The 26498-nt window shown below is 42.5% G+C and overlaps 1 protein-coding gene across 1 annotated transcript in view; it reads right to left on the minus strand.

Annotated features, from left to right (window-relative positions):
• Positions 1-2437: 2437 nt before the first annotated feature.
• Positions 2438-26498, minus strand: part of LOC130108501 (C-terminal binding protein 1) — a 45019-nt gene continuing 20958 nt past the window's right edge. The window contains exons 6-11 of the mRNA XM_056275462.1: positions 24602-24808; positions 24098-24312; positions 23638-23768; positions 23376-23503; positions 7336-7456; positions 2438-5680 (exon numbers count right to left, since the gene is read on the minus strand). Of these exons, the coding sequence (XP_056131437.1) occupies positions 5494-5680; positions 7336-7456; positions 23376-23503; positions 23638-23768; positions 24098-24312; positions 24602-24808 (989 nt within the window). The 3' untranslated portion in view covers positions 2438-5493. The remainder of the gene's footprint in view (positions 5681-7335; positions 7457-23375; positions 23504-23637; positions 23769-24097; positions 24313-24601; positions 24809-26498) is intronic.

The raw sequence follows: 26498 nt of genomic DNA on the forward strand, positions 1-26498 counted from the left end.
TTGTGCGTGTGCATTAGCATCTGCGGCTAGGATATCCGTCCTCATTAGCATGCCCCATAGTCCTTTTGCTTCAGCAAGTGTTCCATCTGAAATTTCCATCCACGTTGCCCAGTTCTCTGGTCCGCTCAGCTTGTCAATAAACAGCTTATCTTCCATTGTGAATTCCACAACACCGTTTATCTCACGCAAAACTCCGTGTAAAACAGCCTTTTAGCGACGCTCTGGGCCCATAACGTATTGCTCTTTCACGTGTTTATTCAGAAAGTCAAACCGGAACTACAAGCAGACACTAGAGGACAGTACAGCGCATTAGCGACACCCATTGTCAAATTACTGTATTACAACATGATAAGCCCCCATCATTCACAAGTTGGATCAAAGAAGTGCTATCTTTAATTCCATTAGAAAAACTCAGATACAATAGATGTAAGTCCCGACAGAAATTTATGGATGTCTGGTCTCCCTTTATAGAATTCACTCTTGCTCTCTCTTTTAGAAATAGCAGAATACATCTCTTTCTCCCCAATTACAGCCTCTACCCTTTTATTTTAAGTATTGGGATTAGGAATGGATGATGCTTTAATAATTAGGGATAATTTAGCTGGAATAAGTGCCTTATGTGTTATTGTCGATGACCCTGTCTGCCTATACTCAAATGTGTATTGAGATGTGTGGGTATGTATACGTATCTCTTTGTGTATAAGTGCATATACTGTATATATCTCTGTGTCTGTATATGTGTGCATGTTTGTGTGTATATATGTACTTAGCACTAGGTGTCCGACTATTGAGTGGTTCCATTTGTAACGAAGCCCTTTGTTTTTGTTTTTTCTTTCATTTTTTCATGTTTAGTTGATGATTTTGGGTTTTTTTCTCTGACTTGCTTGTTTTTTTTTGTTTTTGTTTTTTTTGGTGTGTGGGGGGGTTGTGTGTTTTGATTTTTGTGTGTATTTTTAGGAAAAATTAAAAATAAAAACTATAGCGTTAAAAAATAAAAATAGGGGCTATAAACAGTTGTTTTGGGTAAACACTGCTCCCATCCAGAGTGTAGGTGATTATCGACTGGCAAAAAACTTCTGGGTACTCACCCATCAACTGACCACTGTGCACTTCATCCAGACAGGCAAGGAGGCTGGCCCATAAACAAAACACTAAATATTAACAATACACACAAGCATATAAATGGATATGTACACTGAGGCGAAAGTCAAGTGAAAGAAACGGAGTACAGTCCGACGCTGCAGGACTGTTGGATGAGATATTATCCATATGTTCTTAGTATTAACAGTGGGATATAGACAAGGTAAATGTTTATTTGTGAAGAAGGTGAATGCGCGACAAAGGAAAAAAGTTGCATATTCTCAGCAGGGACAAAAAAAAGAAGCAAAACGATAATTTTTTTTTTAATTTTATTAAAATACGGTGTGGAGTTTACCATTGGAAGTTACCATCACAAACATGATTGTTTCTAATAAAAAAGTAAACAAAAACAAAAATAAAGCTTAAGAGCCTAGTTACAGGAGATTTTTTTTCTCTTTTTTGTGGTTTTTGCAGTCTGGTGAAAGAAAAAATAAATCAATTAATTCACAAGAGTGAATAAAAAAAAAACCCCAAAAAAAAACATGTTCACATGTTGTAAAAATACATTTCCCAATTTCAACAATACATGCAGTCACCTTCAAACATTCATTCATTCATACTTTGTTAGATGGTTATATGTCAGTGCCAAAGAAAGAGAAAAGTAAAAAAAAAAAAAAACCTCACTGTGCACAAAGGGAAGAGTGGATGGGGAATGCAGGAAGCTGCTCTACATTCTGAGGGTGGGAAATCAAACACGGGACAGAGGCTAGAGGGCGACTGCAGGAGGAGGATATGTGTGCATTTGAACCCTGAGAGAGAAAAAGTGACCAATTCCATCCATAATTTTCCGCTCTTTGACAGACCACGCCAATGTACGCAGTGCCCCCCCACCCCCACCCGCCAGGCTCTGAAAGAAGCTCTCAAATCTCTGGATTGGGAGGTGGGAGGTTTGGGCAGGGGGGCTCCAACATTCTCACACCCCAGAGTGAAATATCAGCTGTGGCTTTGTAAGCATGCTTCACAGGACTGTGGCCTTTCTGTTTCAGCTACACAGATACATGCTGCTGGACTCATTCACAATAACTCCTAGAAATAACTCAAATTAAAAAAACAAAAACAAAAAACGAACTACAAACAAATACCACAAGTCCCCTGAGCAGGAAATTATGGTGGATTTATGTGTTTGCAGAGCGAGCCCAGTTTAAACTCCACTCAATGTACGTTAAGCTAAACACGATCATTTTGCTGAGAAACGAAAGGTGCTTTTGATTTCTTTACGTAGGTAGGCCTGTCGGGGTGTGAGGTGCTTTGCAGAGCCAGGGCCTCAGACGTGACACCCACCCACCCACCCCCCTTGTCTGTCCATGTGCGACTGTGCGTCCCTGACCTCACCATCTGTGGTCAACTGTGTTAAGGCAGTGAGTGTTTCCATGGCGGCTTTCTATAATAGCTACTTTGAAACAGGGAGCGATAAGGCCCAGAGGATAGCGGCTGGATAGGGCAGCTATGCAAAGATTTAAAGAACGGGGGAAAAAAAGAAAAGAAAAAAATCACAAAGTTTCACAGGGAAAGGGATCTCTTATTTTCTCTGAAATGTTTCAGTACAACATGTAGAACACAAGAGAGCAAATCCATAAAAATGAAACTCTACAATAAAACAATGGATTTCATAACACAGTGCACTGCCGAACTGAAAAACAAAAGGAAAAAAAAACAACATTTCATCATAGTTATCAACAGCAAATTTAAAATTACTATTATGCTCATAATTCAAACTATGGGGGTTATTTTAAAAATATATACTCATCACATGGGGACAGAGGAGCCTAACGTCTCCAGACACGGACACTCTCCGTGTCACTTATAGACTCTGAGGGATGAAAAGCTGTACATCACTGGAAACTGACCACCACAAAATGGCAACTCGGAGTTAAACACTAAGAGGGAAAGGGTGGGGTTGGGGTCACAGGGATCAGGAGGAAACAACAAGATGACACAGATTCTTCAAGCCAATAGCAGTTCCTCTTAGAAAAAAAAAACAAAAACCTCATGCACTACAGATGGAGCAGCATGGGGGGGCAGCATCTACCTCGAACGTCGAAAAAAATGAGTAGACCATGCCGATCACCTTCGTTCTTCCTCATTTTCATTAGCCAGTAAGATGGAGGAGGTCCAAACGTGTTAAGATCAATTGGTTGTGAAATCAAGGGAAAACATTGTGCTCATTGTTCCCAATGAGGAAAGACAAAGTGAGAGCTAGAGAAAAAGAGTAAAACTTGTTAAAAAGGCAGAGATTAAGAGTTGGTTTCAGAGCCTGAGTTTTCAACAGCGGCCTATGTCAGATTTATAAAGGTGTTGCTGTCGACTCGTTTTATGGGGTGCGGGGTGGGTTTTTTTGTTGTTGTATTATCGATGCTACAATTTCATAATCCTTAAGGTCAGGAATAGCAAAGAAGTCTCTAGAAAATCTGTACAAAAAGAAAAGGGTATGCACGGTACATTCAATATCTGTTACTGAGGTACTAGAAAAAGGTGTTCCCTTCACATCAGGGCGACGGTGTTAAGTTACTCTGAGGGACTACTCCTTTGGAAAAGACAACAGCTTGTTATGATGGGGCGAGGGAAGCCCACACATACACACACGCACGCACGCACGCACGCACACACACACACACACACACACACACACACACACACACACACACACACAACCCTGTCGTTAAACAGAGCCATCATGCAACAGCACTCTCTCCCCTTTGCTCATGAAGGGAAACCGAACACTACTCCATCCCATCACTGTTGGAGGGATGGGTGGATGAGTCCCAGTTCACTGAGCGGATGTATAGAGTGGACTCGGACAGTGGGAGAGAGGTGGTGGGGGACCGAGTAAAAAACAGAAAAAAAAACAAAAAACTGCTATCTAACACAATAAGGCGGCAGTCTATCTCTGGTCGCCTGTCCCCTGTTGTTTTTGGACGTTGGCAGTGTGTGGGTGATGCAAGAGAGGCAATTGTGTGTTCTTTGTCACTATCGCTTCTAAAGCTGGCCGTTTAACAGTTTGTCCGCTCCGTTGAGTGAGATACATTGCCTGGACATAAAGTTGCTCATTGGGCAACTTAACCATGCAAACTCAAGTTCTCCAGAGTTGTGAGTGCTCAAACAGTGCCCCTTGGTGGCCAGGCACCAAGTGTGCACCATGTTGTATTCTCAGCTAGGAGGAGCTGATGTATTTGATTGATTATATGTGAGGGCTGTTCCAAAGAAAAGATACCTCACACAGATCCCTTCAGTCATTTCATGAGGTTGAACTCAAAACCAAGGGGCTGTCTAATATGTGGCCATTTTAACAGATCATAACAACCATTAAGGTTAATGGCAAAGCACCCCGTGAGCTGACGCTGGCGCGAATACAGAAAACATCATAAATGGCCGGCTCACACATAAACCGTCACGAGAAAGAGGAGCCAAGTGAGGCTCTCTGATACGACCTCATCAAAAGACGTCACACAGTTAACGCCTGCCAAATGGGGGGGGGGGGGGCGCTAAAGTTTATTGCAATAGGAGAGAGACGAACATGCTGAGAGGGAGACAACATGCTGAGGAGCTCTGTGCTGACATCATTATGGATCCCTGGGCTTGGCCAGATGACAAACAGGGTCGGGGAGAGGGGAGAAAGAGATGAGGGGAAGGGGGGGTCGGTGTTAGCCTGATGCCTGCCAGGGAAAACTAGAAGTACTGTCTGCGACTCTGTCCGTTTATACTTTAGTACACATTTTCCCCACCATGACAGAAGTGGTGGCGAGAAAGAAGAAAGAAAAGAAGAAAAGAGCAGTAACATTAGCCATTAACGTACACAGGGGGCTTAGACCTTCCTGCCTGTGGGGATCAGAGTCAGGGCAGGACGGCAGGGGAAGGCTCACAGAAAAGCCTCACTTCAGAAATGCTATTTTTACAAATGAAAAAAAGAGAAAAAAAAACACCTAAAACCATAACAGATCAACAGGGGGGATAAAGTTTGTTTTTTCTTTCATGAAAACAATAAAAGCCAACTAAAGGAAATGAACCAATCCGATTACTGAATCCTTGAGAAGAGTTATTGCTGACGTTGCAGGTGGGTGAGGGTGGGTGGGACCTGGGATGGCAAAGGATGGCAAGAGATGAGCATTTTCTGGGGGAGGGGAGGAGGGGGGGTTCGCTGCAGTTGGAGAGTTGGAGATAGTTGTGGACAGGTCACTCCTGGGTTGGTTATGTGATCTGGATAATCTGGTTGTGTGGATCTGTATCAACCTGGACCAAACTGGTGCCGCCAATGTCATTGTATTAGAGAGTGAGCCTGTTGATGTTGGGAGGTGGGGTTGAGGGACGTGGGTTGGTTTCCAAAGGTGACGGAATGTGTTGGTGGGCATGCGGGGGCTATTGGTCAGAGGGGATGTCTCTGTCGGCCTCAGCCTTCGTGGGTTGCCCTGGGGAGGGAGTGTGGGGAGGGTGAGAGACGGGGGCGATGCCATGTGCCAGAGAGCCTGACACCAAGCCCTCAACTCCAGCACCGGCCCCTGAGAGACCCCCTGCTGCTGCCACGCTGATCAAACCCGGAGGAAATCTGAGAGAGGGGGGCAAAGACACCATTATTTGGTTGGCCAGATAGAAAAACATTAAAAGTTAATCATTCCTTTTTAGTCTGGCAATGGTCCAATCTACACGGCCTCAACAAATAATTGCAATATTTAAAGGCACGTTAGGTTGTGCAGTGGAAGACTTAACATCCAAACCAATGCTGAACATGCAGAGCATCCACCAGATGATGGACTGCACAGATGCTTGTTAATCGGTCGTAAATTTATTCACTCAGATGACAAGGACAAGGCGTGATGTCATCATAAAGATTATCCAACTGGTTTCTGACATGTCATTAACATCACAAAATCTAAACTCACAAAAACTTGTGCAATAAATGTGATGCTAATCAAAACAACAGACTCAAAATCAATAAACAGGAAAAAAAAACCTTAGCAATCGTTGGTTATTCGTGTCTTGCTGCATGCATCATTGTTGAAATTATTCCATCAACTTTAAGTCTCACCTCACTGTAAGTTTGACTTTTATTGGCAGGCTCTAAATTACAGAGACTCAAACACTAAAGGACTTGCTCAGGACCCATGCAGATGACGTCAGGTTAAAATGGTCGAACGAGTTGGCCCGGCTCAGACAGCGAGTCAATCAGGATGATTAAAAGCATTGACAACTCGATTTAGATGTCAATATATTTCACGTGTGATTTAAAAAGCATTAAACAAACTTTGAATGGTAAAAAAACAAATAAAATATAACCAACTATAATTAAACATGCATTGATCTGCCTGACTAGGACTGTATGGGTGTGGTTTGATTGCATTATGACTGCCGGCAATGTAAAACAATCCTACGACTTGGTGTTCAGTGGAAACAAGTTAGTGCTCTGCTAGCGATGGAAGCATCAGGAAGGATTGCCACGGTGCAGCCATACGCATTTCAACTGCCAACATACATATTTTCCAGAGGATCAACCAGAGGGCCCACTGCAAAAATGGTCAACTTTGTGCTAATCAACTGATCACTGCATGTCGAGTTTTACAAGTCCAAAAGAACATGAGAGCTAAGCTTACATTAGCTAAGGTACATGATGCAAGATTTTTTTTGTGTGTGTGTTTTTGCAACAAGACTAATAGTCATTGTGTGGCGACTGCCCCACATAGTGTTTTTCTTTGGTTTTCCATTAGGTTTTTCGTAGGCAGAGATGAAGTGTGTCCAGTTTTCCCCTTCGTGTCAGTTGTCAATTTCTTTATTTTACTTAGTCTTATGTTAGGCAAACCCAAAATGTTCGGTTCCAATAACTCAGCTGCATGTTGGCTTTCGTTTTTCCACATCCAATTTTAATAAACATTTGTTTGTAACATCCTGTGTTCAGATCATCTCCAATTTTAGGGCATATTAAACCAAATTTCTCACTGCAGCATGGAAAAGATGTAGGTATCTCTCCGATTCATGGGCTTTAAGAAGTAATCTTCCACACTGCTGGATGCCACTGATCTTTTCCAACCTCCAGTCCACACCAAGCCTTTAATATTTACTTCCCCTGATTGTCAGGATTGGCTAATTAAAAGGTAAAACGGTTTGATCTTCCTCTGGTGGGCATCCAGCCTTAAACACACAAAAAAGTGAACTAAAACTCATCTCCCAGGTTACATTTCTGCTGCTGCTTCTTTCCTTTTCTCTTACCTGTATGCCGCAGCGCCATTGAGTTCGGGGTGAACGGTAGAAGCTTCCATACTGGGCCATTGGGAGGCTGCCATCAAATACTCCTTGTTAACACAGTTCTTCAAACTGTCAGGGATACGCCCTAGAGCAGGAGAGACCACTTAATTGATGTTTTACACTTAAAAACACGGCAGCATTATTTCAGTTGGTTGCTTTTCCCCCTAAATGTAGGAATGATGAAAGGAAAACAAATGGTGTAGGTAGAATTTATAAAAGGCTCATTAAAACAAAAGGCTTTACATTACTCACTGCATTTTACAGTTGCTGAGGCAATTAAGTCCAGTAACTGACAGTGGGCTTGCACAACCCACATTTTGTAGTGTGTGCATGTGTGTTTGAGAGAGATAGCAATGCAAATGACAACAGTTTCAGTTAGATAACTAAGCAATTTGGAACCAGGTTTATGGATATTTATGAAGGCATTGCTCGATGTTTTCTGTTTGAATGCTGGGACAAGTGTATCAAGTTGATTTACTTAGGTTTCTCTAAATTGTGATTTTGTTTGCAGCTCCTTAATATAAACACAAGGGCTTAAACATCAGATTCTGTGTATTACTGAATATTCAAGAAACTCTGGAAACGGAATTCAGAAATCGAAAAAACAGAAGGGGTTTTAATAAAAATCCATTTAAAATATTTGCATACTTAATTAATTCCCGTTGTGAAATTTTCTTTTCCCTTTCCCCTTCAGTGAAGTCAGAGCACGTGGCACACTACATAACACCTCCCCTTCAGAGTCCGGTTTTCCATGTCTCACTCAAGGCCACTGCAGTGGGATACTTACGGATGGGGCTGGACCCAGGGTAAGTGTTTGCCTCTCATCTGATGTAGCCACCCTGTCTGACAAGTCATAACTACTACTACTTTCGGCTGCTCCCGTTAGGGGTCGCCACAGCGGATCATCCGTTTCCATTTCTTCCTGTCCTCTGCATCTTCCTCTGTCAGACACCAGCCACCTGCATGTCCTCTCACCACATCCATAAACCTCCTCTTTGGCCTTCCTCTTTTCGTCTTCCCTGGCAGCTCCATATTCAGCATCCTTCTCCCAATATACCCAGCATCTCTCCTCCACACATGTCCAAGCCATCTCAGTCTTGTCACTCTTGCTTTGTCTCCAAACCGTCCAACCTGAGCTGTCCCTCTAATATACTCATTCCTAATCCCGTCCTTCTTTGTCACTCCCAATGAAAATCTTAGCATCTTCAACTCTGCCACCTCCGGCTCTGCCTCCTGTCTTTTCATCAGTGCCACTATCTCAAAACCATACAACACTTGCTTAATCCTCCTGTTGTCCACGGATCAAATTTAACCTGTTTTCAAATGTTTTATAGCCAAAATAAGGGTTTCTTTTATCTAACTGCCATAAAAATAACATGGATGGTTCCATACTACACTCTTCACAAATAAAAATGATCAATATTTCCTTGAATTGTGAGTGTTTTATTCAAATATACAGCATCTTTGGTCTTCCCAGGTCAAATATGCCCCATGGTGCCATAGGTCACACTATTGTGCCTTCCAGCAGATGAACAATGAGTGCGCGCGCACACACACACACACACACACACACACACACAAAATCTGTTTCTCTCTCTAGCTTAGTTAATATGTTTAGTCATAGTATAGATTATCAGACTTACAGCTTGGTCTATAACACTGAGAATGTCTCCCTTCCTTGCTGTATTGCTCCCAGGCTGTCCTCTCCTAAATGTGTCAATCACAAGAATGTAATAATCACTGTCTACCAAAGCCTTACTAATAAATGATCTGATTCTTGAACATAGTTTTATGATTGGGTTATGTGAAACATGGCTGAAACAAAATGTTTTCCTTCCCTTAAATGAAGCTTCCCTGCCTGACTATACTTATGTCCATGTAGCTCAGGCAAATAAAAAAGGTGGGGGTGTCGTCTTAATATTCAAGTCTATTTTCAATTTAGCTTCTAAACTTGAATCTAAATTCCAATCTTTTGAGGCTCTTATTCTAAGTCCATCTCCCTCAGCCATGAACACTCTGCTTAGTCCACATTGTGATGCTCTATGAACCTCCTGGCCCTTACTCATTAGGGGTGGGTGTGTGTGTGTGTGTGGGGGGGGGGGATTCTTAGATGCATCGAGATTCTCTCATAAAAGATTATGTCTCAATGCCGAAAACTCAATGATCGGAAATTTAAAGCTCAATTCTTGACTGGGCTTACAGCTGCCGCGGAACCAACTGGATGGTGAAACGTAACAGACGTAAAATATGTGCATCATGTTTACATTCTAAACTAGGCTACTTCTTCAGTTTTGGTAGGATGGCTGAGCGCGAGTAACCAAAGTTGGACACAATCCGATCGGCACAGCCAGTGTATGGAAGCATTTTGACTTCTATGAAGTTGAATGGAAAAGGGACCTGGACAAGAGCCACACTGTATGCAAGTTGTGTCTGACTAAAATAAAATATTTTGGGAATTCAAAAAATGTGAGAAACCATATTTCAAGTTTCCACCCGGAGTTGGAGGAAAAACAGCCGGTTGTAGTTGCTTCCAACCAGAAAACAATCCATAGTTTTCATGTGACGTCACATTCATATTCGAACGCCCACCGGGCGGGCAAAACACTTCCCAAACGGCAGCATTACTGACCCATCCAGAACGAAAATACATATAACTGTCTGTACTTTTGTAAGCTTTCATCCTGGCAGCAGTGTAAGGAGAGGGAATCTCCACAAGATATATGTAAACATCGCCAAATTGGCACTCTGGTATGGACTTCGCTGTTTTTAGAGATTGAAATACTGCGGCGGGTGCTGTATATGGACCACAAGTGCCCAAAACTTGTAGTTTGTTAATATATCTTTGTTTTTCTTCTTTCATAAGGTGATCCAAATAGTCACTGGAACAGCTGGAAAATTGACAGGTCTGTGCTACTGCTCTACAGAGTTTCCACTGTTGGCCGCCATGCTGGAACTTTGTTTTGCCCACCAGGGCTCCGCGTCAGTCATGTGACTGAAAACTATGAATTGAACAAGTGATAGCAAAGTTTCCACTGAACTCAGAAAGGGCGAAGCGAATCACAAAGTCGATCGCAACTTTTATTGCCAACGATTTGCCCCCCTACTCAGTCATTGAGAACCAGGGCTTTCGTGCTATGCTGCACACTTTGGAGCCGAGATACAACATCCCATCTCGACATTTTTTCACTGACAGCGATACCCACACTCTACAACAAAACAAAGTCATGGAATCATTGAGGAAATCGGGTAGGATAGCAATAACATGCGATGCGTGGACATCCATTGCTACAGAATCTTATGTCACCGTAACGGCGCACATTTATTCCATGATTTCATTGTGGCCTATTATTTGTATTTTCTCCATTATTTGTTGTTTTACCACATATTCCACAGAAAGCGTTAGTTTTGTATGAGAGCTGGTACAGATTTATGTGTTGTTTTTGTATGAAAGTTGTTTTTGATTTTAATATACAGCAAAATGTTTTTTTGTTTGTTTTGTTTTGTTTTTTTTGGTCTGAGGAATTCTGTGCTCCTGAAGTCTTGCTGAAGCCTGTGTTCATTTACAACAAGGATGCTGCTACAAGTACACTTTTGTTTCTTTTCTTGTTGGTTCTTTGCATTGCTGGGAAACATGACCTTTCGGTTGACAAATTTCTTCAATGTGTTACTGTATTAATAAAAGATAATGGAAGTAAATTCATCTGTTTATTTTAATAATGGCTCATTACAAGTAGCAAGTTGTCACACAGTGGGAAAAAATAAATCATGTATAGAAATTAAAAATGTTGATGCATCAAGAATCACTTTATAATCGCATCATAGCTCCCTGAATCGGAATCGAATCAAATCGTGAGGTGCCTAGAGATTCCCACCCCTATCACTCATTATTTCTTAAAGAATTTGGTAACTTTGTCTCAAGTCTTTTTACTCATTCTGATGAGATTCTAATTCTTGGTGATTTCAATATTAATCTGAATAAGGCTGCTGATCCTCTAAGTAAGGCCTTTCTGATGCTTGTTGATACTTTTCAGTTCACTCAGTTTGCTCAAAAATCAACTCACTGCAGTGGTAACACCCTTGATTTGGTTTTATCTAAAGGGATAGCTGTTTCTGATCTCAATGTCTTGCCAACCACATCTGCTATGTCAGATCATTTTCTCATCAAATTTGAATCATTATTGGCCTGTCCAGTTAATGTCAGCAGAGATGAAATTGCTATTTGCTACATTGGTCCCTCCACTGTAGCTGCATTTGGTCAGCAGCTGCTTGCAGTTTTGGCTCCTTTCATTGTAGAAACCGACTCTGTTGAAAATCTCACTAGTGACTTAAATGTGGCCCTCTCTAGTCTCCTCGATGCAGTGGCACCTCTCACTACCAGAGCTAGGTGACTAAAGAGGTCTACACCCTGGTTTAACGATGAGACACGGGCTCTTAAGCGGGCCTACGGGAGATTGGAACATTAATGGCAAAAATCAAAATTCTAAGTTTTCTACCTATCTTGGTATGAGTGTTTATTTAAATACAAGCGTGCGTTAGCTGCTACGAAAGCAGGGTATCTCTCTCGCGTAATCAATATTAATAAACATAACCCCAGATTTCTCTTTTGACACTTTATCTAAACCTATTAAAAAGCAGCCATCTATGAGCTGCTCACCATTCACGGCCCATGAGTTTCTAGACTTTTTCTGCAGTAAGGTTGATGAAATCATAAACAAAATTAGTTCTTCAACTCTAGCTACTCCTGCAGATCCTGTCTTACCAAATTCATACCAATACAATAAGTCACTGATAGTCCCTATTACATCATCAAGATGGCACTGTGGACAGTAGCCTCGGTTCTGCACTCTCTTGTACGTTTTCTGTTTTTGTTTATTTTCCAGCACCCACTCACTGATCACATACAGCAGGGAAGAACCTATAAGCCTCCAATTGTCCACTGGACAAACCGAACAGACCCTTTTACTGACTTTAATTGAACATTTTAACAAAAATATTGTCGAGTTCTTGATCCGTAGGTACAACCCTGTGCGGACTACGCCGAAGGGGTAAGCAAGCCGGAGTGCTCGTTAAACTGCGACAGCAGGGATTTAGAACCGTGTTCCCTTCAATCCACCTGGTGAATGTCCGCTCTCTGGCCAACAAGATGGATGAACTACTATCCCTAAACAGAAAAAACTCAAGACGTTTCCAGATATGCCGCCCTGTGTCTCACTGAAACCTGGCTTAGTGAGCATATCACAGACAGTACACTTCATCTGCTGCAGTTCCAACTCCTCCGGGTGGACTGCGAAACGGAGCCATCAGGGAAAAAAATGGGGTGGCGACATATGCGTCTACATAAATGAAGGTTGGTGTACAGCTGTTAACAGTGTTGAAGAAATCATGTAGCCCTCGCTTAGAGACCTTTTTCATTGACTGTAAACCATTCTATTCACCATGGGAATTTTCATCATTTATTCTGGTTGGTGTCTATATCCCACCCCAGGCCTGTGTTAAAGAGGTGTAAAAACACCTGGCTGATCAAATTACAAACATGGAGCACAAATATCCAGACTTCCTACTCATTATCCTTGAGGATTTTAACAGGGAAAACCTCAGCCACGAACTGCCAAAATACAGACAGCATGTTAAATGTCCCACCTGAGACAAAAACACTGGGTGGATTTCTACACAATATTAAAGGACGCCTATCGCTCTGTCCCCCATGCAGCCCTGGACCTCTCTGATCACTGTCTGATTCATCTCATCCCAACCTACAGAGAGAAACTAAAATCTGCAAAGCCTGTGGTTATAACTGTGATGAAATGGACCACTGATTCAAAACTGGAGCTCCAGGCCTGCCCCGACTGCACTGACTGGAGTGTTTTTGAGGCTGCATCTGCAGACCCGGATAAACTTACTGACGCTGTGACATCTTACATCAGCTTTTGTGAGAACATGTGTGTGCCCACCAAAACCTTCTGTACTTTAACAACAATAAGCCCTGGTTTGCAGAAAAACTCAGGCAGCTTCGTCAGGCCAAAGAGGAAGCCTACAGGAGTGGAGATAGGATCTGGTATAACAAAGCCAGAAATACACTCACAAAGGAGATCAGAGTGCCAAAAAGGTGCTACTCTGAAAAGTTGAAAAAAAGGTTTTCTGCCAACGACCCATCATCAGTCTGGAGTGGTTTGAAAAACATTACCAACTACAGGAGACCGCCCCCCCCCCCCCCCACTGCAGGAAACCATCAACTGGCTGATGACCTACGTATATAGGTTTTATTGCAGGTTTGAAAAGTAAACTTTCACACCCCTCACCCTCTCCAGCCACAACACACAACCAACTGCACTGCCTGCCAGACACTCACCCCTCCCCACTGAACCCCCACCCGCACTCAGGATCTGTGTTGAGTATGTGCGTCAGCTCTTCCAGAGACAAAAGCCCAGGAAGGCACCAGGCCTAGATGGCGTGTCACCCTCCTGTCTTAAGTCTGTGCTGACCAGGAGGCCCCCATTTTCACACTGATCTTCAACAGATCACTGGAGCTGTCCTGCTTCAAGAGCTCCACTATCATTCTGGTCCTCAATAAATCCTGTATCACAGGATTAAATAACTACAGGCCCATTGCCCTAACGTCTGTGGTCACGAAATCCTTTGAGAGACTGATGTTGGCCCACCTAAAGGAAATCACAGGCCCCCTGCTCAACCCCCTGCAGTTTGCGTACTGAGCAAACAGGTCAGTGGATGATGCAGTCAACATGGGATTGCACTACATCTTCCAACACCTCGACTCCCTGGGGACATATGCAAGGGTCCTGTTTGTGGACTTCAGCTCAGCATTCCAACACCATCATCCCAGATATCCATCCATCCATCCATTATCTTACCCACTTATGCTCAGGGTCACGGGGATGCTGGAGCCTATTCGGAGACACCCTGCCAGGCCATCACAGGGCCCACCCACCCACCCACACACACACACACACACACACACACACACACACACACACACAAACACTCATTCCTAGGGACAATTTAGTATGGCCAATTCCCCGGAGGAAACCCACACAGACACAGGGAGCACATGAAAACTCCACACAGAGGAAGATTCGGGATGACCCACCAAGGTTGGAATACCCGGGGCTCGAACCCAGGACCTTTTTGCTGTGAGGCGACTGCGCTAACCACTGTGCCACTAACCACTGTGCCCATCCCAGATATCCTCCACTCCAAACTCACCCAGCTCACCGTACCAGCCCCCATCTGCCAGTGGATTAAAAACTTCCTGACAGACAGGAGCCAGCTGGTGAGGCTGGGGAAAATCCCATCCAGCACCCGCACAATCAGCACTGGTGCCCCCCAGGGATGTGTGCTCTCCTCTCTACTCTTCTCCCTCTACACAAATGACTGTACCTCAGGTGGCTCTCTGTTAAACTCCTGAAGTTTGCAGACGAAACACCCATCATTGGCCTTATTTGGGATGGTGACGAGTCTGCATATACAGTGCATCCGGAAAGTATTCACACCCCTTCACTTTCCCCACATTTTGTTATGTTACAGCCTTATTCCAAAATGGATTAAATTCCTTTTTTTTCTCATCAATCTACACACATACCCCATAATGACAAAGTGAAAAAGGTTTTGTAGAAATTTTTGCAAATTTATTAAAAATAAAAAACTGAAATATTGCATATACATGAGTATTCACACACTTTGCTATGACACTCAAAATTGAGCTCAGGTTCATCCTGTTTCCACTGATCATCCTTGAGATGTTTCTACATCTTGATTGGAGTTCACCTGTAGTAAATTCAATTGATTGGACATGATTTGGAAAGGCACACACCTGCCTATATAAGGTCCCACTGTTGACAGTGCATGTCAGAGCAGAAACCAAGTCATGAAGTCAAAGGAATTGTCTGTGGACCTCCGAGACAGGATTGTATTGAGGCACAGATCTGGGGAAGGGTACAAACAAATTTCTACAGCCTGAAGGTCCCGAAGAGCACAGTGGTCTCCATCATTCGTAAATGGAAGAAGTTTGGATCCACCAGGACTCTTCCTAGAGCTGGCCGCCCAGCCAAACTGAGCAATCAGGGGAGAAGGGCCTTGGTCAGGGAGGTGACCAAGAACCTGATGGTCACTCTGACAGAGCTCCAGCATTCCTCTGTGGAGATGGGAGAACCTTCCAGAAGGACAACCATCTCTGCAGCACTCCACCAATCAGGCCTTTATGGTAGACTGGCCAGACGGAAGCCTCTGCTCAGTAAAAGACACATGACAGCCCGCTTGGAGTTTGCCAGGAAACACCTAAAGGACTCTCAGACCATGAGAAAAAAAATTCTCTGGTCTGATGAAACCAAGATTGAACTCTTTGGCCTGAATGCCAAACGTCACGTCTGGAGGAAACCAGGCACGTCTCATCACCTTACTAATACCATCCCTACAGTGAAGCATGGTGGTGGCAGCATCATGCTGTGGGGATGTTTTTCAGCGGCAGGAACTGAGAGACTAGTCAGGATCGAGGGAAAGATGAATGGAGCAAAGTACAGAGAGAGATCCTTGATGAAAACCTGCTCCAGAGCGCTCAGAACCTCAGACTGGGGCGAAGGTTTACCGTTCAACACGACAACAACCCTAAGCACACAGCCAAGACAACGAAGGAGTGGCTTCGGGACAAGTCTGTGAATGTCCTTGAGTGGCCCAGCCAGAGCCCAAACTTGAACCCCATTGAACATCTTTGGGAAGACCTGAAAATAGCTGTGCAGCGACGCTCCCCATCTAACCTTACAGAGCTCGAGAGGATCTGCGGAGAAGAATGGGAGAAATACCCCAAATATAGGTGTGCCAAGCTTATAGCTTCATACCCAAGAAGACTTGAGGCTGTAATCGCTGCCAAGGGTGCCTCAACCAAGTACTGAGTAAAGGGTGTGAATACTTATGTACATGCAATATTTCAGTTTTTAATTTTTAATAAAATTGCAAAAATTTCCACAAAACCTTTTTCGCTTTGTCATTATGGGGTATTGTATGTAGATCGATGAGAAAAAAAAGGAATTTAATCCATTTTGGAATAAGGCTGTAACATAACAAAATGTGGGGAAACTGAAAGAGTGTGAATACTTTCCGGATGCACTGTAGATAGGTTGATCAGCTGGCCTCTGGTGCGGCCATAACAACCTGGAGCTGAACATGCTCAAAACAGTGGAGATGACAGTGGACTTCAGGAGGAGCCCCCCAACCCCGCCCCTGTCACCATACTCAACAGCATGGTGTCTACGGTGAAAACCCACAGATTCCTGGGTTCCAGTCTCCCAGGACCTAAAGTGGGCAATCGAACATAGACCCAATCATCAAAAAGGCCCAGTAGAGAATGTACTTTCTCCACCAACTCAAGAAATTCAACCTGCCTCAAGAAGTGCTGATTCAGTTTTACACTGCAATAATCCAGTCAGTCCTCTGTACATCCATCAAGTCTGGTTTAGTTCGGCCACCAAACAGGACAGCGACAAACTACAATGGACAGTTAAGTCTGCAGAGAAAACTACTGGCGCCAACTTTTCCTTTCCATTCTGGACCTATGCACCTCCAGAGTCAGGGAATGGGCAGGCAACAGCACTGCAGAGTGCAGACTCATCACACCCTGGTCACAAACCGGTTCCAACTCTTCCCTTCTGGCAGAGCACTGTACCCCAAAACAACCAGATATAAAACAGTTTCTTTCCACAGGTTGTCATTCAAATAAACATTTAACACTGTCAAATAAATCCAACCATTCTGTATATATGATACTGTACTGTACATTTTACGTATACTGGTACACTTTCATGTCCATCTACCTCAGACATGTGTGTAAGTAGCCTGCTAACACCTATTTCAGCATCTCTGATATATTCTCTGCACCACTGCACTTTAACACCTCTTATTTCCCCTGTATAATTCAATCCTTGTATATATATCTGAAGATTGTTGTGTTGTAGTATTGTTATTCTATGTTTAAGTACACAGCGAGCCATGAAACTGGAGTCCAATTCCATGTATGTGCAAACCTACATGGCCAATAAACATGATTCTGATTCTAGCTTTTGAGACTCTCTCTTTTGGGTCTTGATACTTTGAACAAGCTCGTGTCAGCTTCTAAACTAACTAGTTGCCTACTTCATTCTTTACCAGAAAAACTTTTAAAAGACTTCTGGCCTTTCCTGGGACTGACAATGCTAGACATTGTTTATTCATCACTTACTACTGGCACTGTTCCCAGCAGTTTTAAGACAGCTGTGTTCTACTTAAACAGCAGGGTAACCAAATTGACAGATTTGCTTCAAAATACTTTATAAACGTGGGAGATGTATTGCTGTTGACATGTTAAAATGTGTTGAACCATGTATAGAACTGATTTGCGGAGTTAAGACTGTTTTTGGGTATTTTTCCAGTTATCCTTTCTTGATTTTTTTGGCCGGCTTCCTTGGTGACGTCGCCGTCTTCCTTTTGGTGCCACGCCCCCAGAGTCTTAAACCAGTGGACGCTGCAGATTTTTACACGTTTTTGAAGCTTTGTTTTATATACTTCGCAACATTTTTGAAGTGGCGGGTAACTGAGCTCAAATCTGTGTTTTGGGATACCCATACCCAAGGAAAACATATCAGTAACCACCCAGCCAATTCTGTATGATTAAAGAGCAGGGTAACCAAATTGACAAATTTGCTTCAAAATACTTTATAAATGTGGGAGATGTATTGCTGTTGACATGTTAAAATGTGTTGAACCATGTATAGAACTGATTTGCGGAGTTAGACCGTTTTTAGGTATTTTTCCCGTTTTCCTTTCTTGATTTTTTGGCCGGCTTCCTTGGTGACGTCACCGTCTTCCTTTCGGTGCCACGCCCCCAGAGCCTGAAACCAGTGGACGCTGCAGATTTTTACACGTTTTTGAAGCTTTGTTTTATATACTTCGCAACATTTTTAATCATACAGAATTGGCTGGGTGGTTACCGATATGTTTTCCTGGGGTATGGGTATCCCAAAACACAGATTTGAGCTCAGTTACCTGCCACTTTAAGAAACCACACCTCGATCCAGGGTCTCTTTAACTATCAACCAGTCTCTAATCATCCATTCTTTTCTTGAGTACTAGAGAGAGTTGTGTATCAACAACTTTTGACCCATATAGAAGATAACTATCTATATTAACCTTTTCAATCGGCTTTCAGGGCCTCTCACTCCACTGAAACTGCTCTGACCTGAGTGGTGAACAATCTTTTACTAGCTGTGGACTCCGATTCTACCTCAGTGCTTCAACTACTGGACATCATTGCAGCCCCTGACACCACTGATCACTGCATACTATTAGAAAGAATAAATTGTAATTCTGGTGTCTCTCTCAGCTTGCTTAAGTCTTACTTATATGTGCATTTATGCATTTATGAATATGCATTTATGAATGAATGAATGAACGAGTGTAATAGATATTACACCTATTTTTACACTTACGCATACATTATATGTTGACTGTGCTGCAAATGTTTCTATATTTGTATTTGTATTATTTGTATATATATATATATATATACTTTTTTTTTTTTAATTCTGTACCACTGGGGAGTTGCACTTAATTTCATTGTACAGCTGTGCAATGACAAATAAAGGCATTCATTCATTCATTGTCTGGAAGAACATATTGTGTCTGCTATAATACATCGAAATTCTTGGACGTTAAATATGGTGTACCTCAGGGCTTGGTTCTTGGTCCTCTACTTTTCTCTCTTTATATTTCATCTCTTGGCCAAATTATACGCAGTCATAGAATAAATTTCCATTGCTATGTGGATGACACTCAGCTGTATGTGCTTATGATGGCTGATGATTGTACTCAAATGACTAATTAAGAGACCTGCTTGGCTGCTGTGAAAAATTGTCCGTCACTAAATGTCCTGCTTTTAAATTCAGACAAAACAGATGCTGGTCGTTGGCCCTGCTAGACACAGAAACAAATTTGATCAAATAACAATAACAATTGACAACTCTGTGATTTCAAAAAGTGTGGTAGCCAAAAATCTTGGGTATTACATTTGATCACAGCCTTTCCTTTGATAAGCACATTAAAGAAATCACCAAGACTGCATTTTTTCACATACATGACACCGCTAAAATTCTGTCTTTCCTGTCTATGGCTGACACAGCTATCTTAATACATATATTTGTTTCATCCAGACTTGATTACTATAATGTTGTTTTCAGGTCTGCCACATGCTAGTACTAAAAGTCTTCAGATGGTTAAAAATGCTGCAGCTAGAATCCTAACTAAAACTTGAAAATTTGACCATATTACACCAATTCTTGCCTCCCTTCATTGGCTTCCTATCCATGTTAGATCAGACTTCAAGGTGCTTCTGCTGACTTATAAAATCCTAAATGGGCTTGCCCTATCACACCTGTCTGATCTCCTTAAGCTGTATATTCAATTTCGACCTCTTTGCTCTCGAAATATAGGACTACTGTGTGTACCCAAAGTTAAAAAGTCAGCTGGTGGCAGGGCCTTTTCTTGTCAGGCTCCATTCTAGTGGAATAAACTGCCTGATGCCATCAAACTGAGTCTGTTGAATCCTTTAAATCCAAACTCAAAACTCATCTTTTTGCCTTAACCTACAAACAGTTGCCTTCAAATTAAGTACTTCCCGACCTGTACTGCACGGTGGGTCGGTTTCTGTTTCAGTGGATTTACCAAGCACTGTTCTGCCGATGAGATTGTAGAGTATAGATTATTGACTATTGCAAACTGTTCTCTTCTCTCACGTCTTTTCACAATCTCTGAATTACGTCTTCTTCTTTCTCTTCTACTGTGTATGTGAATGGTGTGATGCGAGTCTCCCAGTGTGCACATGTAGTCTGTCCTCCCTGGTCTCCATGGTGAAGGTGGTTGCCACCTGGACACTGCTTGGCATCCTCCTTATCACATTTTTATAAATCTTATAAAGCAATATAATTTGTTTTCCTGTTTCAATGTTATATCCTTCTCTTACTCCAATGTGTGACTAATGTTTTTTCTTATCTATTCTCCCATGTATGTGAATGGTGTGATGCGAGTCTCTCTTGTGTGCATATGTAGTCTTTCTGTCAAGTCTACTTAGTGATGGTGGTCATGTGGCTGTTCCGGTGGCATCTGGACACTGCTTGGTAGTGCTGCACAATTTGGTGAAAAAGTCATATTGCGATTATTGTGGGCAATATTGCGATTGCGATATAATAAACACATTTATACATATACAAATAATACAAATTCGTCGTGTTGCCGCGACATGTATAGCAAATTTCATTTTGCATGTTTTACACAGTACCTCTTTCTGCTCAATGTTGCTGAGCTTGAATCCAAAATATTGCCATATAACAGAGGTCGTTTTTTTCTCTCCCACCATTTCATCAGCGTTAACCTGCTCGTTGTTACTGGTATCAATCAATCAAGTTGCATTCAATTTTTCCTTCTTTCTGGTCTGCACACAGCACACCGGATAGTCATGTGACCATAGAATGCACACGCTTCACAGTCTAAAGAGGGACTGATTGGTCATCTCTTAATTATGGGAGTAGACATGCAGACTACACACAAATAGACGTTCATACATGCACATTGTATTATTTAATTAAATTGCAGCCTTTCACAGTTATATAACTGCACAGGTTGACATTGCAATTGCGATTAGATTAATCATGCAGCACTGCTGCTTGGCATCCTCCTCATCATATTCTTCATATATCTTATAATTCCATCATGAATCTTCTATCCTCTTTCAATGTTGCATTCTGTAAATTGTGTACACACAACATCCATTGCATGCCTGTCCATCTTGGGAGAGAGATCCCTACTTCTTTTGCTCTCCTTGAGGATTCTTCCTATTTTTTCTCCCTGTTGAAGATATTTTTTAGGGAGTTGTTCCTTAACTGATGCAAGGGTTTAAGGGCTCTATGTGTGTGTGTGTGTGTGTGTGTGTGTGTGTGTGTGTATATGTATGTGTACATATAGTATATATACACTCTCTCTCTCTCTCTCTCTCTCTCTCTCTCTCTCTCTCTCTCTCTCTCTCTCTCTCTCTCTCTCTCTCTCTCTATATATATATATATATAGACTGCTGTAGTATTAACCAGTCACGTTAGTGTAGATGGCAATTTCTACAGGAACATCTTTGGTTGCATGCAAGTAAGCAATCCATGTGGGGAGCGAAAAAGGTAGAACACATTGGCCGAAATGTTGTCTGGGCCTACGAAAAGTATCAATGTTGAGTATTGCATGGAGACACGTTTGACTTGTGTTGACTACTTATGACACAACCGGTCGTAGACACCGTCTCTCAACTCCAACAACCATTCTCATGTCTCAGGTTGCTAACCCAACTATAAACAATGACGGGCGGATAGAAGAAGAAGTCTTCATAGGAAATGGAAACCAGCAGCCAGCAGCTACACCAGAAGCCCCAAAATATTGGCCGTTGCCCCCAGTAGCTAAATTGTTGTCAGACAGCCGATGGGTTCTGAGATTGATACGCACGCGCGTGCGCACGCACACACACACGCGCGCACGGACTGTTTTTGAATTTATAATCCAAATGAACTGAAATTATTCTGAAAAGTTAGAAGTTTTGAAAGGTTGGAACGTAAGTTTCAAATTTTTGGTTTTAAGTTTAAAAAAAATATTGACTGTTCTTTGTAATAAAATTGTTTTGCTCTTTGTTATTTGTGAATATAATTGCATTAGTCAATTTTGACCTGGGAATATCCTGGCTAATATTTGACATATACCAGTCTGTGGTAATCCAAAATAAATCATAATTTCAGTTTATTTCACTCAAAAATTAGGTATAATTTCATGTAGATGAGGTCTACTGACCATAAATTCCAAAAAGAAGTGTCAAACTTGTGGTAATGAGTTATAATGAAGTTGGCTAAAAAGGTGTAACACAGGATTGGGTAATAATTGGGTACTTTATGCTTTATAAACAGTCAAACCAGATCGGGCCAATTTTGACAATATGAAGGTTAAACTGGATTTTGTCAGAATAATTCCGTTGCTGTGATTATTACTAACAGTGTCTATAATCAAAATAATACAACCAAAAATGTATAAATCTTACTTGTCTAATTTTCAACAAATCTCAAAAGTCAAATCAAAACAGGTCTTCTGAAAACAGAAAACCAGTTTGGACTTGCATGTCATGTAGAACACTGCAGACTATCAATTACACATGTAGGCTTCTAGTTCATATAGTGTAATGAGGACTGTGGTGCAGGAGATAATTGACTGTGGACCCATGAACACTGGAATGATGGGGGATACATAGAAAAAAGAGAAATAAAATAGCAGATGTAAATCTATCCATGATGATGTAATTCCTCTCTAGTGTAGCACCTATGTCAAGCTACAGCTAAGGTCTAGCAACAGACAATGGATGGTCTGTTCCCACAAAGGAAAATAGTTTGACGAACAAGAATAATGTTATTTGACTAAACCAACCAGTATGTGCACATAAATGCCAAACACTCCTTTTACATATGGGCTGTGAGCAGTAATTTGAGAGAAATGAAAGAGATTTTGTCTCTGGTATAAATAACCCTCGCAAGGTACACACAAAATTTACATTACCGGTTCCCAGGTAAAACTAATGCAGTTCAAATAGTGCTTTGGACTTTTAGTGGTTCTCCCTAAATGCACCCATCTATCCCAGGTTTCTTCCAATTGATTCAAGGCCAACTAGTTATTTGTTCAACCTTTAATCTCTGGTCATATGGTGGATGCACTAGAATCTAGAGCTGTAAAATAAAAGCTGGGATTGATAGGGAAAGAACCTATGATTGTCAAACCCTATGACAATTGGCATTTGCATTGGCAGATAATAACTGAGGAAAAACTCTTAAGTCGTTTAGTTGTAAAACCGTTTATGCCTTCTCACCATTAAACATTTTCAGATGTCTAAGAAATGAGAAGACTGGAATCTGTTTAGCCAAAATTCCCCCATGCATGTGGGCCTGTCTTACCAGTGATGGCACGGCGCACCTCCCTGGCTGCCTCCTCGCGAGCCTCTACAGAGGCCTGCTCACTGTACCAGGAGGTGTGGGGGTTACAGATCAAGTTGGGGGCATCCTTCAGAGGGCCTGTTGAAAAACTATAATGAAGGGCAAGAGGGTGTCACACACATGGAAGAATGAGGATATGCTCTGCTCTGCGTGTGCATTTGCGTGTGTGTGGTGCGTCTGCAAGTGCAAGTGGATAATCAAGGTTATGTGGTTTCCAGGTTACCTGAAGGGCTCCGTCTCATGGACATCCAGGGCGGCTCCTCGTATCCGGCCCTCCTTCAGTGCCTGAGCGAGCGCTTTCTCATCGACCAGGCCCCCTCTCGATGTGTTCACCAAGAAGGCCCCCTGACGCATCTACAACAGTCAACAGCAGTAACATTAAACCGCTTTCAGCAGCACAGGCCAGAGAGGATATGAGGCATTGTCCATATTCCCATTTGTGATAATTCTCCTTCCAGAGACACAAATATGGTTGTATGACTGTATAGTGTTTGACATGTGTCTGACCGCATGCAACTTGTGTGCATTTCCAGGTGATCACAAATAATGTGACAAATAATGCAAGAGAGGTTCTATACACACTGGTGTCCAACAAGTTCGCATCATGTTTTAGATACAGTAACTGACATGGGGGGGTGAGAGAGGCTGTACATTTTTGGTAGTTGGTTTTATGTCCTGCCCACCTGTTTGATAGTAAAATCATTGATGAGGTGGTGGTTGTGCTCATTGAGGCTGCAATGCAGGGAGACACAGTCTGAGTGGATGAGCAGGTCCTGCAGAGTTGCCATACGCTGCAGGCCCAGAGAGCGTTCCACACCATCGGGCAGATAGGGGTCATAGAAGATCACACCAAAACCAAAGGCCTTGGCTCGCAGAGCCACTGCTTGGCCAACGCGTCCTGGAGAATCAATGGAATGAAAAGCATTAGTGACGGTCACTGTAGTAGCCTTGTTAGTTCCCTGATTGGAAAAATCTACACAGAAAATCTCATTGAAAAGCTCTCCAGCAGATGGCATATCATTCTCTGGCTTCGACTTAAGTACGACCTGACTAGGACTCCATTTGGAGCCATTGACAGAGCTCCTAATGACGGCTCTACAGTCAGGAGGATGACATTGGAAAAACATTCTCTGGTCCTCATGTGCCAGTCCAGTGACCTACCCTCCACATCAAACCCCTCGACTCACCCAGGCCAATGATACCCAGTGTCTCCCCCCGGATGCGAGCAGCGCCACCAGCCACCTCCCTGATCTGCTCCACACTGGAGGCGCGGGTTCCCTCCCTGAGGGCTTGATGCATCCAGGTGACCCGCCTGTACAGATTGAGGATCAGACACAGCGAGGTGTCAGCAGTCTCCTCCACTGAAGATGCTGGAACGTTGCAGACGGCAATGCCTGGATGGAATGGAGGGCAAGAAAGGAGAGAGTTATGAGCCGTCTCCTCTAAGCCGTGTGGCAGCACAATGACCGCTGCAGATCCAGTGTAGAAGGCAAAAAAAGCAGCGTAAACTCAATGGTTAATGAAAAAAAGTATTAGCAAATTATCAAATTTCAAGATTCAATAATCACTGAATAAAAAAACCTTTACTGAAATATATATGTATACACACACACACACACACACACACACACACACACACACACACACACACACACACAGGTTTTGATCAAGGAAAAAACAGAAGGTTGATGTAAAAATAGTGAATTTTCTGAAAGGAAGCCTATTTGGTCAGCAAGAGTGAATGAAAACAAGACCACTTCAAAACCTAGTATACGGCTGGACTGTGTATGGTCAATGTTCGAAATTGTGGCCAATTTGTTACAGGGATAGTCAGTAGTAGTGTCTATAATGTGAATTCCTGGATATCATCTGCAATTTTCTGTAGTGGACCCAGTTGTTAACGTGTACTGAAGTAGCATATCACATGATATGGTTAAGCTATGTTTCAAGTAAAATAAAAAGGTTATACATGCAGTTGCAAGAACAATACTTTCCCCTCATATCTTGAGATGTTTGATTTGAAAGAGAACTTAATTCAACTGTAAGTATACCTATTCTAATTATCTGTTAACTCCCCCTCCTGTTTCTATCTCTCATATTTCTAAGACTCCCTCTCTATTGACAGTTGAATACACAAAGAATGGATTGCGGCGCTGATAGTATCATGAATTGTGCAATCTCTTGCAACCGCTATCTGCCCCATCTCAAGGTCCCGTTCACAAAAGATATTGCATGAATGATATTACAGCGCAAAAACGCTGATAAAGTTTTGCAGCCTAATGCAATTTGCCCTTGTTTTGTATCTGATTGCAATTATCCATGTCGCAAAGCATAAATGGTGGCTTTGCACCAACACAATAGGTAGTTTCAATGTCATCCTTGATGTCAAGTATGGCAAGAATTGTTTGACCTGGCAACCTGTATCTGTGAATGGCTTCAATCTCAGTTAAATCAAAAAGTGATGTCATCCTCCGAAATAGTATCTGCTCACGAGGACACCTGGCATGACGATGCCTTCGCCTGGCTACAATCACTGCTGCCATGATCCCTGGAAAGTCTGGGTGTGACACCCCTTATAAATGCGCTTCAGTTACTACCAACTCTCTAAAGACGCTAATGCGGGTGCTTTAAGAATTACATGGTTTCTTTTGTCTTATTTGCTCAAGTTTACCGGCTGCAAAAGCCACACAATCCTTTTGTGAATTCGCCAGTGACTATTTTGTCAGAGACTTATTTGGGATGCTTTAACTGTGCGCTCTCCCTTATGCCTCTCGGGGCTTGGCCAACCAATCATGTAACTTCAGTGACATTGTTGGTAACCTTATCCACCAGCCCAATCATGTAACTTCATCACTCAGTCACGCTAATGTGGTCGCTCAGTCAGTCAGGGACATTTGCGTTTGTAGGGCTGATCCATTCCAGCCAAAAATGCCTTCACCTTAGTGACTTGGGAGTGGCCTTAACCAATGAGGTGGTCAAATTTATTTCTATGGGCGCATCTGACAACACTATCACTGTCCTTGATTCTAGAACATTACCTCTAGTGACAGGATGCTGTGTTGTTGTAAAGGCCCCTGAGGCAAA

The sequence above is a fragment of the Lampris incognitus genome, chromosome 1, assembly GCF_029633865.1.
Source record: "Lampris incognitus isolate fLamInc1 chromosome 1, fLamInc1.hap2, whole genome shotgun sequence".
In the NCBI taxonomy this organism is placed as follows: domain Eukaryota; kingdom Metazoa; phylum Chordata; class Actinopteri; order Lampriformes; family Lampridae; genus Lampris; species Lampris incognitus.